The sequence below is a fragment of the Chionomys nivalis genome, chromosome 3 (assembly GCF_950005125.1).
Source record: "Chionomys nivalis chromosome 3, mChiNiv1.1, whole genome shotgun sequence".
In the NCBI taxonomy this organism is placed as follows: domain Eukaryota; kingdom Metazoa; phylum Chordata; class Mammalia; order Rodentia; family Cricetidae; genus Chionomys; species Chionomys nivalis.
The window spans coordinates 95,686,000-95,701,163 of record NC_080088.1 but is presented as its reverse complement, the minus strand read 5'-3'; the positions used below and the strand labels follow the sequence as shown (position 1 = coordinate 95,701,163).

The 15,164-nt window shown below is 37.4% G+C and overlaps 1 protein-coding gene across 1 annotated transcript in view; it reads left to right on the top strand.

Annotated features, from left to right (window-relative positions):
* Positions 1-15,164, top strand: part of LOC130871384 (cytochrome P450 3A6-like) — a 145,617-nt gene that overhangs the window by 19,452 nt on the left and 111,001 nt on the right. Inside the window, exons 3-5 of the mRNA XM_057764722.1 lie at positions 5,696-5,748; positions 10,362-10,461; positions 15,042-15,155. Of these exons, the coding sequence (XP_057620705.1) occupies positions 5,696-5,748; positions 10,362-10,461; positions 15,042-15,155 (267 nt within the window). The remainder of the gene's footprint in view (positions 1-5,695; positions 5,749-10,361; positions 10,462-15,041; positions 15,156-15,164) is intronic.

The window sequence follows — 15,164 nt, the reverse complement described above, 5'->3', positions numbered from 1 at the left end:
TCTGTAAGCCTTTTTGTAAAATATATTTATTTATTTTTATTTATTTATTATGTATACAATATTCTGCCTGTGTGTATGCCTTCAGGCCAAAAGAGGGAACCAGAACCCACTACAGATGGTTATGAGCCACCATGTGGTTGCTGGAAATTGAACTAAGGACCTTTGGAAGAGTAGGCAATGCTCTTAACCTCTGAGCCATCTCTTCAGCCCCCTCTGTAAGCCTCTTGTACCTTTATAGGGATATTCTTTTTTTGGCTTGGAAGGTTTTCTTCTATGATTTTGTTGAATGTATTTCCTGTGTCGTTGAGCTGGAGTTCTTCTTCTATTCCTATTATTCTTAGGTTTGGTCTTTTCATGGTGTCCCAGATTTCTTTGATGTTTGTGTTAAGAATTTGTTGGACTTAATGTTTTCTTTGACCAATGAATTTTTTTTCTCTATAGTATCTTCAACACCTGAGATTCTTTCTTCTATCTCCTGTATTCTTTTGGTTATACATGCCTCTGTAGTTCTGGTTCATTTACCCAGATTTTCCATTTCCAGAATACCCTTGGTTTGTGCTTTTCTTATTACCTCTATTTCAGTCTTCAAATGTTAAAATGGTGGCTTCACCTGTTTGATTGGTTTTTCTTGGTTTTCTTTGGGGATTTATTAAATTCTTCAAACTTTTTTGTCTTTTTCCTTTGTTTTTTTAAGGGAGTTTTCATTTCTTGTTCAAAGGTCTCCATTATCTTCATAAAGTTACATTTAAAATCATTTTCTTCTGCTTCTTCTGGGTTAGGATGAACAAGTCTTCCTGTTGTGTGATCATTGGGTTCTAGTGTTACCATATTGCTTTTTAGGTTGTTGGATGAATTCTTGCATCGGTGCCCAAACATTTCTTTCTTCAGTTGATGCTGGCAGTATCTTTTTGTCTTGGCACAATCCTTGAAGTTGTTGTCTGAGTCTTTGCAAATTGTTCTTGGTCTGCTCTGTACTGTCAATGTCTGTGTCTCAGGGAGCCACTGAGGTCTCTCTTATCCTGCTCTTGATCTTCTCTCCTCATTCACTCTCTTGGACCACTCTGTTCATTCACAGCTTATGCTTTAGAGTTCCTCTCTTGGTTCTCTCTCTTGGTCCTCTCTCTTCTTCTCAGCAGGAAACTCTACTGCTGGCTAGCTAGATAAGCTAAAGCAGGTTGGAAAGGGTCCTGGGGTTTTATCACACTATGGAGAGCCTAGAGAGTGGGGTGTCCCACCATGTGACTGATCACTCACATTTTGGTCCTGTCTGTAGAAAGTTGTAGGAAGCTGTGTTTCAGAGTTCCACCAAGGTTGCAGAAAGATAGGCTTTGAAGAGGTAAAAACATACACTATTATCATGGTCTCATAAATAAATTGACAGGTTTTTAAATCCCCAACTGGATAACCCTAGCAAGTAGCCAACATAAGAAGTCATGGCATAGCCAGGCTTAGTAGGCAGAAAAATCAATTCCATAAATTTGTAACATTGGTGGAGTATACTGTTACTCATTCTTGATGATTTCTTCAATACTCAACCACAAATTGGGAACCACTTGACTTGAAACCACAATAATAAGGTCCCAAACTGAGAGGTATCAGAGGGGAAGACCAAAATGAGAAGTAAAGAAGACAGATAGCTGGAACAATATGTCTTGCATAAGCTGATGATTTATGACAAACACATTTTTAGGTCATTATTATTTCTTACATGTTATTCATATGGTAAAATAGTCAAGGTCAGCAGTGCACTAAATCAGACAATATTTGTAAAGAGAACCCAGGAAACCTCAGGCACAGCTGCCTTGGGACTAATATCCACAGCCCAAGTGAAAATTGGATCCCCAGAAACTGCAACCCTCACTCCTTGGAGAGAGTGGCTCCAGTCCTAAGTGGAACTTGCCAAGTCAACCCTAGACAAGAACAGAGATGCTTTTTACTTTTTCATTTATCATTTTATTAGACTCTCTGAGAATGCCTTGTATCAGTTTGAATCTAAATGCTAAGCAAATACCCAACATGTTGAGCTCTCTCATCTGCCCAGAGACCTAGTTTCATACACTTGAAACTTGCAATGGCTGAAGATGGAATTCTGACTGTGGATTACATGAAAACAATGGGGAAAGCTCTTGTGGGTGGGTAACCATTAACTGTAAGTCTTTCTGCAGAAAACTCAGACCAAATATTAAATTTAATGTGAATTTTGTGGTGGGTGGCATCTCCTTATCTTTCCATGTTGAACAGAGACACTAGAAGGCAAATCCATCTTCCTGTACTTTATTGTTGTTGTTCATTTCATACAAGAAAGACAATTATGTAAACCCAGTATGATATAGGCATCAATGATATCTTCAATTTACTAATCAGTAAATACAATAGAATTGCAGGGAATTCATTGAGTGGGTGACAGGGGTTATAAGCAAGAAAAAATAGATTTTGCACATTCACAATCATCTTCACAACTCTTGGTCTCCTCAGATCATAAAGGAGGGATAAAGACATAGTGTTTTAGAAATTTAGAATCAAAACATAGCAAGAAAATTGTCACAGATAAAGACAACTACTGCTGTTAATAGAAAACAAAGTTGGGCAGTTGTGTGTTGCAAAGAATGCCAAGAGTTGCAGGAGGGCCTACTTCTTTGTCCTGGCCACCGGGTAGCTTAGCATGGAAATAACCACACAGAAACTTTATTAATTAAATTCTTGCTTGTTCCATTAGCTCTAGTTTCATATTGGCTAACTCTTATAATAATTTAACCCATTTCTATTAATCTATGTATCACCATGTGGCAGTTGCTTACTGGGTAAAATTCCCAGCATCTGTCTCTGGTTGATCCATGGTGTCTTTCCAACTCTGCTTTCTTCTTCCCAGCATTCAGTTCCATCTTCCCCACCTACCTAAGTTCTACCCTATCAACAGGCCAGGGTTGTTTCTTTATTCATTATCCAGTGAAAGCTTCACATGGAGAGAAGTACCTCTCACACTATTTCCCATTTTCTGTTTAAACAAAAAGGAAGGCTTTAACATAGTAAAATTACATATAACAAAACACTTATCAAGCAAGAATTGCAGTTACAAAATCTATGTATACTTTACCTTTATCATAACTAAGGAAAACTATAACTGTAAATTCTTCAACTTCATCAAAAACCCCAGAAGAAAATAATTTACCTAAGTAAACAGGAAGTACACTGTAAGCAACTTCCAGAATTCTAGAAATGCCAGAGACATCTTTCTGCATGGACAATCATCCAAAGTTCTGTACTGTTGGGGCATCCATCTTCAGCCTACAGTCCCATAGTATCCAGCAGACTTTTCCGTGAAGCAGAAAATTTCAAAGACAGGTCTGCCTCTACTGGCAATTTGCCAGTCACTTTCTTCTGTATCCTGCAGAATGTCTCACAGACTCTTTCAGGAAGCAAGAACCCTGAAGGATCATTTCACTTTTAGGCAATTTCAGAAGTTATTTCTTCGTGGGTCCTGCATATCCAGTTCAACAGTTCAGGCAAGAGCAGTTTCTTGCCCAAATGGCTAACCAACTCATAAGGAGCCTCTTCAATGTCCATCATTCTTTGAAGTAGCTTGGTGCTGCCAGGAGCAGATATGTCTTACTGTCCTGAAAAGTCTTAAGTTCTTAAACATTTTAAATGTCATATTCTGAAGGCCTCTGAAAGATTTGAAGAATCCCTATCCATCTGAAATAATTCTCTGTACATCTAGATAATCTAAATAGCATAACTACAGACTTGACTATTATACATGATTACCTACTAATCTGTATTTCTTAATTATGCATTGTATTATTAAATGAACTATATAATCACAATACCTTAATCAAGAGCAGGAATATACATATAACAAAATTGACTTTAAATTTGTATCAATAAACCAAGACCCATATCAATGCAAATTATTCATATCTATATCATATCTACTTTTAAGTGTAAAAGAACAATATAAACAATATTTGGGAATATGGGCATAGTTCTGTCCATACTGCTTCCTGCTGTTTGGGGGCACTGTTAATCAGGTCTTTCATAGTGTATCCTATGTGCTAGGTTCATCTCAGTCAGCAGTTGGACAAAGTAATTTTGGGGGGATGATCTCAGCACTCTTTCAGGGGGTCTTGTTCCATGATACCATATTGGTCTGGAAGCAATCCACAAGTTCTCATTTTCTGTGAAAATAAAAGAAAAACCTCTTTTCCAAAGAAACATGTCCTTAGACTCAAATTTTGGAATCAAGATACTTTAGCTTGGGTTAACTTAGCAACCCATACAATGGGCTCATTCACAATCAAAAAATTCAATGAAAACACAATACTACACATAATCCAGACTCTTCAAATTTTTCATCTTTATGTGGCTTATTTTTTTCTGTACTCTGTGTCTTTAAAGACTTTTCCCTTTTAACCATTTACTTCTTTTTATAGCTGTCTATACTTTTTCTTCTCTCTCCCAAGCCTATGTATATTTATCCAACACTATGACTCATTTAGAGTTCTTTTATGTCTAAAGTTGAGCACTAAAGACACTCCACTTGGAGTTTGTTTTCTTCTTGGCAAAACTGGCCTTTGGGCAAAGAAATGCCTCAACCACTGACAAGACACACGATATTCAGAAATGGATAAGAGGGACTGTCAAATCTTGCCAAAACAGGGTAAGACAGTTTTGATAAATTTCTTGCCTCTGAAAGTGGGCTATCAATTATTCTAGGTCTTAGCCAAAGTTGGTTGCTTCAACATTGCAAATGAGACTTTGGGCCCAGGTAGCCAGTTGTCTCTGTCATTTGTTGTGCATTTTGGAAGTTGCTTGATTGCACTTCCTGCTTACTCAAGTAATATTATTTCCCTTCTTGGATCTTTGATGGGGTTGAATTCTAAATAGTTGTAGTTACTTTCCTCTCATGACTTGTCAGGTTATTATACTAGTTAGGATAGGATAATTATTGAATATATTTGTTTTTAGTATATATAATTTTGTATTAGACTTAGAACTCTCTTATTTAAATAAAAAGGGGAGGTGCTGTAGGAAGTCTTACAACCAATGGTTACCTGTTCACTGGGGAATGGCCTCTTATACTATATAAGACAATGTAGAGCATGCATCTGGGCTCTTTTTCTGGCTGTGGGATTTGGTTTCTGATCTCCGGTTAGGCAGAGGATTCTGATTTGTGAGTCCACCTCTAAATAAATAACCATTTATTTCTCAATTCTGAGCTAGTGTGAGATTTCTTTTAAGTGTCCTTCTTCAGTTGTGGCACCCGCCTTTTATCCCAGTACTTAGGAATCAAAAGACAAATCTCTGAGTTCAAGGCCAGCATGTTCTACAGAGCAAGTTTCAGGGCATCCAGGGCCATGCAGAGAAACCCTGCCTTGAAAAAAACAAACAAACAAACAAAAAACCAAAAGAAACAAACAAAAATCTAGAAAAAGAAAATTTTTGGAATAAGATGTCCTGGAAATGAAAACCTGATTATCATTAAAATCCCCATTTCAAGCATGTCCTGTATTTTCTTTTACCACAGCAACAAATCCTGAATGATTTCCATTAACTTCTTATTATGGATGTTAAATAATGAGCCTGATATCCTGGGGTTTGAATCTTTCTTTTTTTATTTAGTGGCCAATTCAGGTAGAAAAATAATGGCCTTTCTTTCTTTCATTCATTCTTTCTTTCTTCCTTTTTCTTTTCACAGGGTTTGTGGAAATATGATACAGAATGCCAAAAAACGTATGGGGATTTGTGGGGGTAAGTATTCTGGAAATGGCCAATATGTAGGTTGGTTATTATATGACACCAAACTACATGACAATTTTGTCAAGTCCGGAGTATCTTAGGACACATTTGCCTCATTTTTAAATTTATTCATTGTGTCTTTCACATGATGCATCTCAACATCTCAATTCCATTCATCTCTGTCCCTTTGTATCCACCTCTGCCTTTGTAACCTCCTGCAGAAAGTTAAAAAAAATAAGAGAAAAGAAAAAAGTACAAAAAAGTAAATAAATGAATGAAGAAAGAAGAGAGAGAGAGAAAGAGAGAGAGAGAGAGGAGTGAAGAAAACTTCTGTGGAAAACCACTGGCCAGAAAGAACATAAACATCCTTACCAATTACAGACCACAAGGAAGTTCCTCTGTCAGTCAGGGGGAGTGAGGGCAGCTAGATCACAACACACTTCGAGCCACACAGTATACCTCTTAGTCCATACACTTCTACTTGTAATTGTCCATTGCAAAAAATCAACGTTCTAGTTCAATTTCTCCAGTCTTTGTTCCATTATCAATAGTGGGCCCTCACTGGGACTCCTTTTCAATATCCTATAGTTGTCCCATGTCATTCCTGAAATTTTAAATCTACAGGCACAGTCCAATCACATGCTCCAGAAGATCATAGACGGGGTGGATGTTGGGTTGGGCCACCTCATCGTCCTGTTTCTGGGACTGTGTTGTTGTTGCAGGGTTGGTCACTGTCACAACAAGGGTGAGCTGTTCAGCACTGCCATTGCTAGTTCACCCTTTGCAGCAATGAGTATGATGTTGGACCAGATTCCTGCTTTCATGACTTCAGGGCCAGCTCACCTACATAAACACCACCAGGGCCAACTCTACTATGTTGACCAAGTGTGGTGTGGGGGCTACTCTCCTGAGTCCTGCAGCTGGTGAGGGACAGAGACAACTCTCCCACTCTAATGACCTCAGTGCCAGTTCTCCCAACCTGCAACAGATGTCTTAGCAAGGAGCATCTTTCCCTCATACAAGCTGCCAAGTGGCAGATTATGAGCAGGGCCAGATCTCCCATGCTCACTGTTTTGGGTGACTCATCTGCACACTGTGTACAGTATCAGCTATACTGTTTTGCCCAAATGAGGCAAAGAACCTGTTCTTAGGAGTGATGCAGTTGGCAAGGGGTTAGGTCATATCCTTTTCCTGGTGTAGGTGATGAGGGAATGAGGTGGGGCATCTTTCTTTCACTCATGCTAGCAGATGGCCAACAAGAGAGGATGGGATCCTCTTTCCCACTCTCATGTTTGCAGGGCCAGCTCACCCACCATCAGTTAGCTTTACTTTGCAGTCCAAGCAAGGTATATTAGTCTCTTCTGAGTGCTACAGTTGATAAGGGACAGGGACAGTTCTCCCTAGTGTTGCAGCTAACGAGGGGCTGTTCCAACTCTGTGTAATCCTATCTTCTAGGCCTATTGTGGTATCAGATATGGGCCTTTGCAGCAGCCCAGGCCAAGACATCACCACGGTCCTGGGTGACACTTAACCTCAGTCCACTTGTCACTGTTTTCACCACTTCAATCTACCTTTCTTCACAGGATCTCTCTCTCTCTCTCTCTCTCTCTCTCTCTCTCTCTCTCTCTCTCTCTCTCTTTCTCTCTCCTATAACACACCTTACATTTGCTCACCAAAATAGTGCCCAACCACCCAACACTGTAAGGCCCCTGGAAAGCTCGTGTTTTCTCCTCAGCACCCAGAACAGGGCACCCTGGAAATGCATGTGTGATTACTTGTCCTATTCAGTCGTAATCACATTTGCCTATTTTTAAGTGTGTGACAGCATGTCCTGCCAGTACTTCCGTATGTATGTTATAACTCACAGTCTGCAAGACTGAGAAAGTTTCAGGCAATCCTTTCTTGATCCAGGGACACATAACATGACTTCCACCCAGTACTTTGTAAGGGTTCTTGCCTTCATTTACCCTTCCTTAGAACTTTTAAATTGTGAGGAATGTATTATTTCAGATGACATGTAATGTGTCCTTATAATTCAGGAGAACACTTCTTTCCCAACTGATTTACACTTAAGGAAAAGCAAAATCATTTTATAAAATTATTTACATTAAATATATACTTTTTAAAGACAGGCTACCAGAAAACAGGCATATTTGTGATTACCTTTAGTTTAATTTCCTATATCAAAACTTTGTAATTATTTTATATCTATTATTTTTTTATTGTTTGGGACTATAATACTGCTTCATTTCTCCCTTCCCTTTTGTCCCTTCAAATACTTTCATGTTCCCCTCATTGCTATCCTTCAGACACATTGTAGTTTCATTAATTACTACTACATGTACATATATAGATATGTAAATGTTTAATATATGTAAATGCATATATATGTGTTTATACATACATTTAGGTAGATGATGATGATAGATAGATTAGATAGATAGATAGATCGATAGATAGATAAATGATAGATTCCTAAGTACAACCTGCTCAGTTTGTAAAATGTCACTCATATGTACGTTTTCAGAACTGACCATGTGTAAGTGAATAATCAATTGGTGTAGTCTTCCCTCGGAAGAGTATTTCTTTCACTCTCAGCATTTCTTGGTTTTCTCTAGTTCTTTATTCAGGTTTAAGTCTTCCTTGGTTTTCTCCCTCTTCTTTCAGGCCAGATCTATATGTGTCTTAGGTTGTCCTGGAAGTGTCTATGAAGCCCACATTGGCCTGGAGGTCACTGACTTCAATATCTGCCTCATAACTACTGATCCTAGGGGTCTGTGACATCACATCTTGATTAATTTTTTGTCTTTTTTTTTACATTTGAAAATATTCAATGACTATTTAGCAGGAATGTATGGAATATAGTCTCTCAACACATACTACTTACTTTGAAGAACAGATATAGGATGAGTTACACCATGCTGTTACTTTCTAGGATTTTTATTTATTGCTTTGTGTAATGATTGAGCCAAGAGCAGCAGATCTTCCCTCTCAAAACTCTGGGGTTTTGGGAAAAGCCTGGGAAAAAGTGACATCGCTGTACTGTGTGTTGCAAACATGGTGGAGGAGGTTCTGCCACTTCATCTCTTCTCATTCATCATCAGAAACCACAGTACTAATCACAGGGTCTGCTGAGTTGACATGGCCAGGTGACCCATTGCCAAGACTGTTTCTGTGCTTCATTTCTTATAGCTCTAAAGGAACTTCTTGTAATATTATTGCTTGTTAATTGTTCATAGTTTATCTTTAGGGTCTGGAGAGATGTTTGAGCAGTGAATAGCAATTGTTGCTTTTACAGAATATCCACAGTTGGGTCCCAACACCCATATGGTCACTCACACCCAGGAAATCTGATACAACCTCAGACATTCAAGACCTTCTGGACATGCATCATGCACATTCATCATAGTTAGTTTCACACTTAAATATGAAATAAAAATAGCTTATCTTTAAATTTGAGCACATTTATTATCATTCTGACATCAATATGTCTTTTAATTTTTGTATGTTTATACTGAAGTTCACAAGCCCATGTTATTATACAACCTAGGAAGGAGTCCAATACCAGCCTCCATTCCAAGCATAGATAGTTAATAATTTTAAATGTTGAAAAACTAAACCATATATGATATAGGATTTAAGGCAATGACTAATTTTTGGAATCAAAGGACTTTCCTCCAAATAAGAGTTTTATATTTTTAGGGGAAAAGACACATGATCCTTTGGATGAGGATTATGGCCCTTATTAACATGGAAAGAGTTACAGAAGATTGATCTCACCATCAACTCTCTGATCCTTCACAACTATTTTTGGGATCATGTCTCTTGGGGTAAATCCTAAGGTGAAATAGGAAATAAGTAAAACATCAAGTTAAGCATAAGGACATATGAAATAACTCAGTTTCAAGAGGCAGTCTGGAGGGCCTTCCTTACTCGGGCTCCATATGAGGATCCGACCATGTGTAGATAAGATAAAAGCTAGGGAAACACAAATTTGAGAAGCTGTACTTGAAAGGTCTTATCAAGGGCTGCACACTGCATGGTAGATACCATTATGGCTCTTTTCTCAGGTTACTAGTATACTTCATTGCTGTCAGTGCAATCATATTCTTAATCAGTAGTATCTATAATTTATATAAATCTATTATATAAATAAATATATATAATACATATATATATATATATATATATATATATATATATATATATATATATACAAAACTGTCCATGTCCCTGGGACACAAAAGCCTAAAATCTAGTGTCATCTGAAATCTTGATTTGTATCTTTGCATTCCAAGTACTCTTTCCTTCACAGTTTTGTGCTTTCTTGGTTTTTCTCTGACCTCCCTAACTTACAACATATTACTTTTGTGCTGTTTTCATTTCCACAGAATGTGCTGGAATTTAAAACAGTCTCTGAACTTAAATTAAAGGACAGCACAGTTCATTCCCAAATGTGCTCATTTGGGGGTCTGTATTCCATCTTTTCCTGGGTTATGTTACTCTTCATTTCCAGACCTAACAAGTGGCTTCTATGGTTGAACTAGCAGCGGTTGTTGCCCTTTCTTGTGGAACCAGAGGTAACATCAGGATCAAATTTAACCATATCTCTTTTCCTAATACAGATTGTATGATGGGATGCAGCCTCTTCTGGTCATTGCAGAGCCAGACATGATCAGAAAAGTGCTAGTGAAGGAATTTTATTCTGTCTTCACAAATCGGAAGGTATATTTTTCTCTTCTCTTAATGTGAGCAATATACAAACTGAAAAGGTTATATTTGAAAATATTTATGTGTATACTTATGTATATATGCTTGTAACAATTATTTTTTTTTTTAAAAAAAACTTGACTATGAAAGAGATCGGGAAAGAGTATATGGAAGAATTTAGAAAGAGGAATGACATTAATCCCAGCACCTGGGAGGCAGAGGCTGGCGGATCTCTGTGAGTTCGAGACCAGCCTGGTCTACAGAGCTAGTTTCAGGACAGGCTCCAAAGCCACAGAGAAACTCTTTCAAAAAAAAAAAAAAACCAAGAAAGAGGAATGACAAAAGATTAATCTTGAAACTGTATCATAATCTCAAAGCAAACAGTAAAAAATGTAAGCATTCATTTAAAATTGTATTATGAGAGGTTGGATGTATTGTTCAGTGGTAGATTAGTCTCCTAGCCCTGGGTTCAATCTCCAGTTGACAAAACAAAGAAATAAACATCAAACAATTTATTATAAAGTACTTAGGTATACACTGTAATTCACCAATAATATACAAGGAGTATTGTGTGTCTTTATGCTATTCAGTCTTCCCAAAGAAGAAATTCTCAAACCTCAAAGCAGAGAAGTAAAGAAATGGAATGAAGTGGAAGACCTAGATATTAATTCACACACCTATGAACACCTAATTTTTGACAAAGAAGCTAAAAATATACAAGGGAAAAATGAAAGCATCTTCAATAAATGGTGCTGGCTTAACAGGATGTCAACCTGTAGAAGAATGAAAATAGATCCATGTCTATCACCATGCACAAAACTCAAGTCCAAATGGACCTCAATATAAATCTGACCACACTTAACCTGATAGAAGATAAAGTGAGAAGTAGCCTTCAATGCATGGGCACATGAGACAACTTCCTAAATATAACCCCAATAGGACAGAGAGTGAGAGCAACAATAAATAAATGGGACATCCTGAAACTGAGATGCTTCTGTAAAGGAAAGGACACAGTCAGTAAGGCAAAAGGCAGACTACTGAATGGGAAAAGATCTTCACCGACTCCACATCAAATAGAGAACTGACCTCCATATATATAAAGAACTCAAGAAATTAGACATCAAAATTCCAAATAATCCAATTAAAAAAGGGGATACAGAACTAAACAGAATTCTCAACAGAAAAATCTCAAATGGCCAAAAGACACTTAAGGAAATGTTCAATATCCTTAACCGTCAGGGAAATGCAAGTCAAAACAATTCTGAGATACCATCCCACAGAAGTTAGAATGGCTAAGATAAAAAGAAACAATGAGCGCTTACTCTTGAGAGGATGTGGAGTAAGGGGAACGCTCATCCATTGCTGGGGGAGATGCAAACTTAGAAAACCACTTTTGAAATCAGTATGGTGGTTTCTCAAAAAATTAGGAATCAACCTACCTCAGCATCCAGCAATACCACTCTGGGGCTAATACCCAAAAGATGCTCAATCATATTTCAATCATATACATATCATAAATACATATTTAATGTAGTTTGCTTATATTTAGCTCCAATTACCTACACTTGTTTTTCAACTCTTGCTCTTTCCCTTCCTCTTTCTAATTATCCTCCTTTCTACTGTTTTCTTAAAAATTATGGTGACTCAATGAATTTAATATAAGTTGGTTACAAGAGCACATTTGTACAAACATTGACATCCTTCCATTATCTAAAATGCACAAGAACGTGGTTCTCCCTTCCTAGGTAACCACTACATACCTATAAATCCTCAGTGTAAGACAGGATCTTATGAACTCTTTCTTTCTCTATGACAGAACCCTTATGGGTCTTTCCTGGGTGGTCCTGTGCAATTTACCATGTTTGGTGGGATTTCAAGATTGCAATGACCTTTACATGCCCAGATGGCAGCATTCCCCAAGTCTGTACACATTCCTGTAGACCGTAAAGTTTTTAAAATAAATGTCTATTCCGAAAGAACAACAGTAGTTTCTGCACTAGTGCCAAAGACAGGTTATTGGCAGTTTTATAATACCACATGTAATACAAAGATGACTCAGTAGTTAAGAATGCTGACTGCTATTATAGAGAACAAGGGTCCAATATTCAGCAGTAGTATGGTGCCAAACAACCAACTGTAGCTCCAATACCTTCGTATTCAATGCCCTTGTCACGCTCTAAAGACACGACACATATGTGATACATATACATACATACACACATACATAAATATGGTTTTTCTTTTAGGCCACCAACCAGCTCCCAAATCATGACAGAAGACTTAATATTCTTTATGAATGCTTGGCTTTATCATAGGCCTTAGTTTAGTCTACTTCCCTTTATCTACACTTTTACTTCTGGTCTTTTTACCTTCCTTCTTTCTCAATGTCTCAATATCTGGATGGCTGATGACTACCTGGCTTATGGACCTGGGAACCTCCCTCGTTCTCACTTCCTCCTTATCTCATTCCTTCTTCGCTGCTTGAGCCTACATTTCTCCTAATTATTCTCTCTGCCTAGCATCCCCACCCATCCTTTCAGCCTAGCTCTTTATTAGACCAATCAGGTGCCTTATACTGGCAAGGTGAAACAGTTGCAACACATTTTTATATAATTAAACATTCATCTTTACATTGTTAAACAAATGCAACCAAAAAAGTAACACACCTCTACACAGTTAAAGTAATATTCTGCAGCATAAACAAATGTTTATACCTAGTGAAAATAATATTCCATAACATACATACATGTATACATACATACAAGCAAAACTCTATCATTAGTTCATTAGATGGGGAGGTGGTATCAAGAGCCACTTTTCCCTCAATGTTGTTTCTTTTTAATTGTACTAGTCTTCTTTGTGTCTTGGGGTAATCATAGCAACTAAGAGTTCATGTGTGTTATAGTCCTGTCATGTTCAGAGGCCAGTCTGACAATACTGCTCTAGTTCTTGAAGTCTTTCAACTCCTTCTTCTAAAATGCTCCCTGAGCCTTAGGTAGGAGTGGTTAGAGATAAACTGTCACTTAACATATTCTTAATTTTTTTGTATAATTGTTAGGTGTTCCATGTGGTTAATGACACGAGTTAAATATAAAAATACTTTTCTTTCCAATGAAATCTGCATGCATTTTAATTTATTATTTTTATCTCATTGAACTAACTGTCAGACTGAGTTGGAATAAAGGGTGAGGACTGGTATTTTAAAATGTTTTCTTAAAGGAAAACCTTCAAAGTTTTTCCACAAAGTGTGGCATTGGACAAAGGCTTTGTTTAATGATGTTTTTGCCATGTGGAAGAAGTTCCCTATCACTAATAACATGTATTTCTTATAATGAAGAAATACTGGAAAATTTCAATTTAGAATCAAATACATATGCATATGATGGAAGGAAATCTCCATTTGGAAAATATAATTATATTTCTCTTCTGCTTATATTCCTGTATAACCAAACATGAAAAAATATTTCCATTACATTCAAGTAATACTTACAAAAGCAAAACATGGTCCTTTCAGTATTTTGACAATATTAAGAATTATTACATCATGTCACTTCTTTTTTTAAAAAAAGCTCATGCTGCAGATAGTTGCAGGTACAAAACTGGTGTGAAGTAAGTTTGCCATTATAGCCTCTTATGTGGACCCTATTGTGGTAGTTGTTATTTGAAAACATGGCACAAACATAGTCTTATTTAGAACCACCACTGTGAAAATGCTTGCCTCAGGTCACCTGTAGACAGACTATGTGGCATTTTCTTAGTTACTGAGGGCCCTGCTTGCTGTGATGGATGCCACACCTGGGCAGTTAATCCTAGGTTGTATATGAAAGCAAGCTAAGAGATTCATGAGGAGGAAACCAGTAAGTGGCGTTCCTCCACGGCTTGTGCTTCAGGCTCTGCCTTTAGGTTCTGACTTTCAGTCCCTGCCCTGACTTCCCTTACTGCTGGAGTGTGACTTGAGGGTTGGAAGCTAAAATAAACCCTCTACTCCACAAAGTGGTTTTGGTTATAGTCTTTATCACAATAATAGAAATCTAAACTAAGAAAACTATCCAGTATTTTCTGTACTGCCTTGGAGACTATTTTAGATTTTCTACCTGCTTATTCACCTATACAGGCAGTTTTTCAGCAGAAGAAATTGAGCTGAAATAATATTGTAATATAACCACTTTACACCACACGATGTGGTTATATTATCCTTATTTTAATTTGAGGCATTTTACATATTTTAATTTATTTTTCATGTGCGTATATGAGTGTACGTATGTGCATTGAATGTGTACAAGTGATCATAAACACAAGAAGATGGTATCAGATACCTGCAAATGGTGTTAGTTGTGCACCACCGAATATGGGTGCTGATAATTGAAACAGGGTCCTCTACAAGAAGAGCAAGTGCACTTAACCAATAAGACATCACTTCAGTCCCAGTTTGAGGCATTTTAATCAAAACTTATTGAGATTCTAGAATAGAACCAAACACCTAGAAGGGGGTCAGAAACGACATTAAGGGAGTGTTCTTTCTTTTATCCATGTTTTACAACTGTTAAGATAACCAATCTCGTGAAGAGCAAAATCCATTTTTCTTGATATTGTAGCTTTGTGGTCCAATTGGATTATTGAGAAAGGGTGTCGCTGTTTGTGAGAATGAAGAGTGGAAGAGAGTTCGAGCATTACTAACTCCAACCTTCACCAGTGGAAAACTGAAAGAGGTAAGAAAA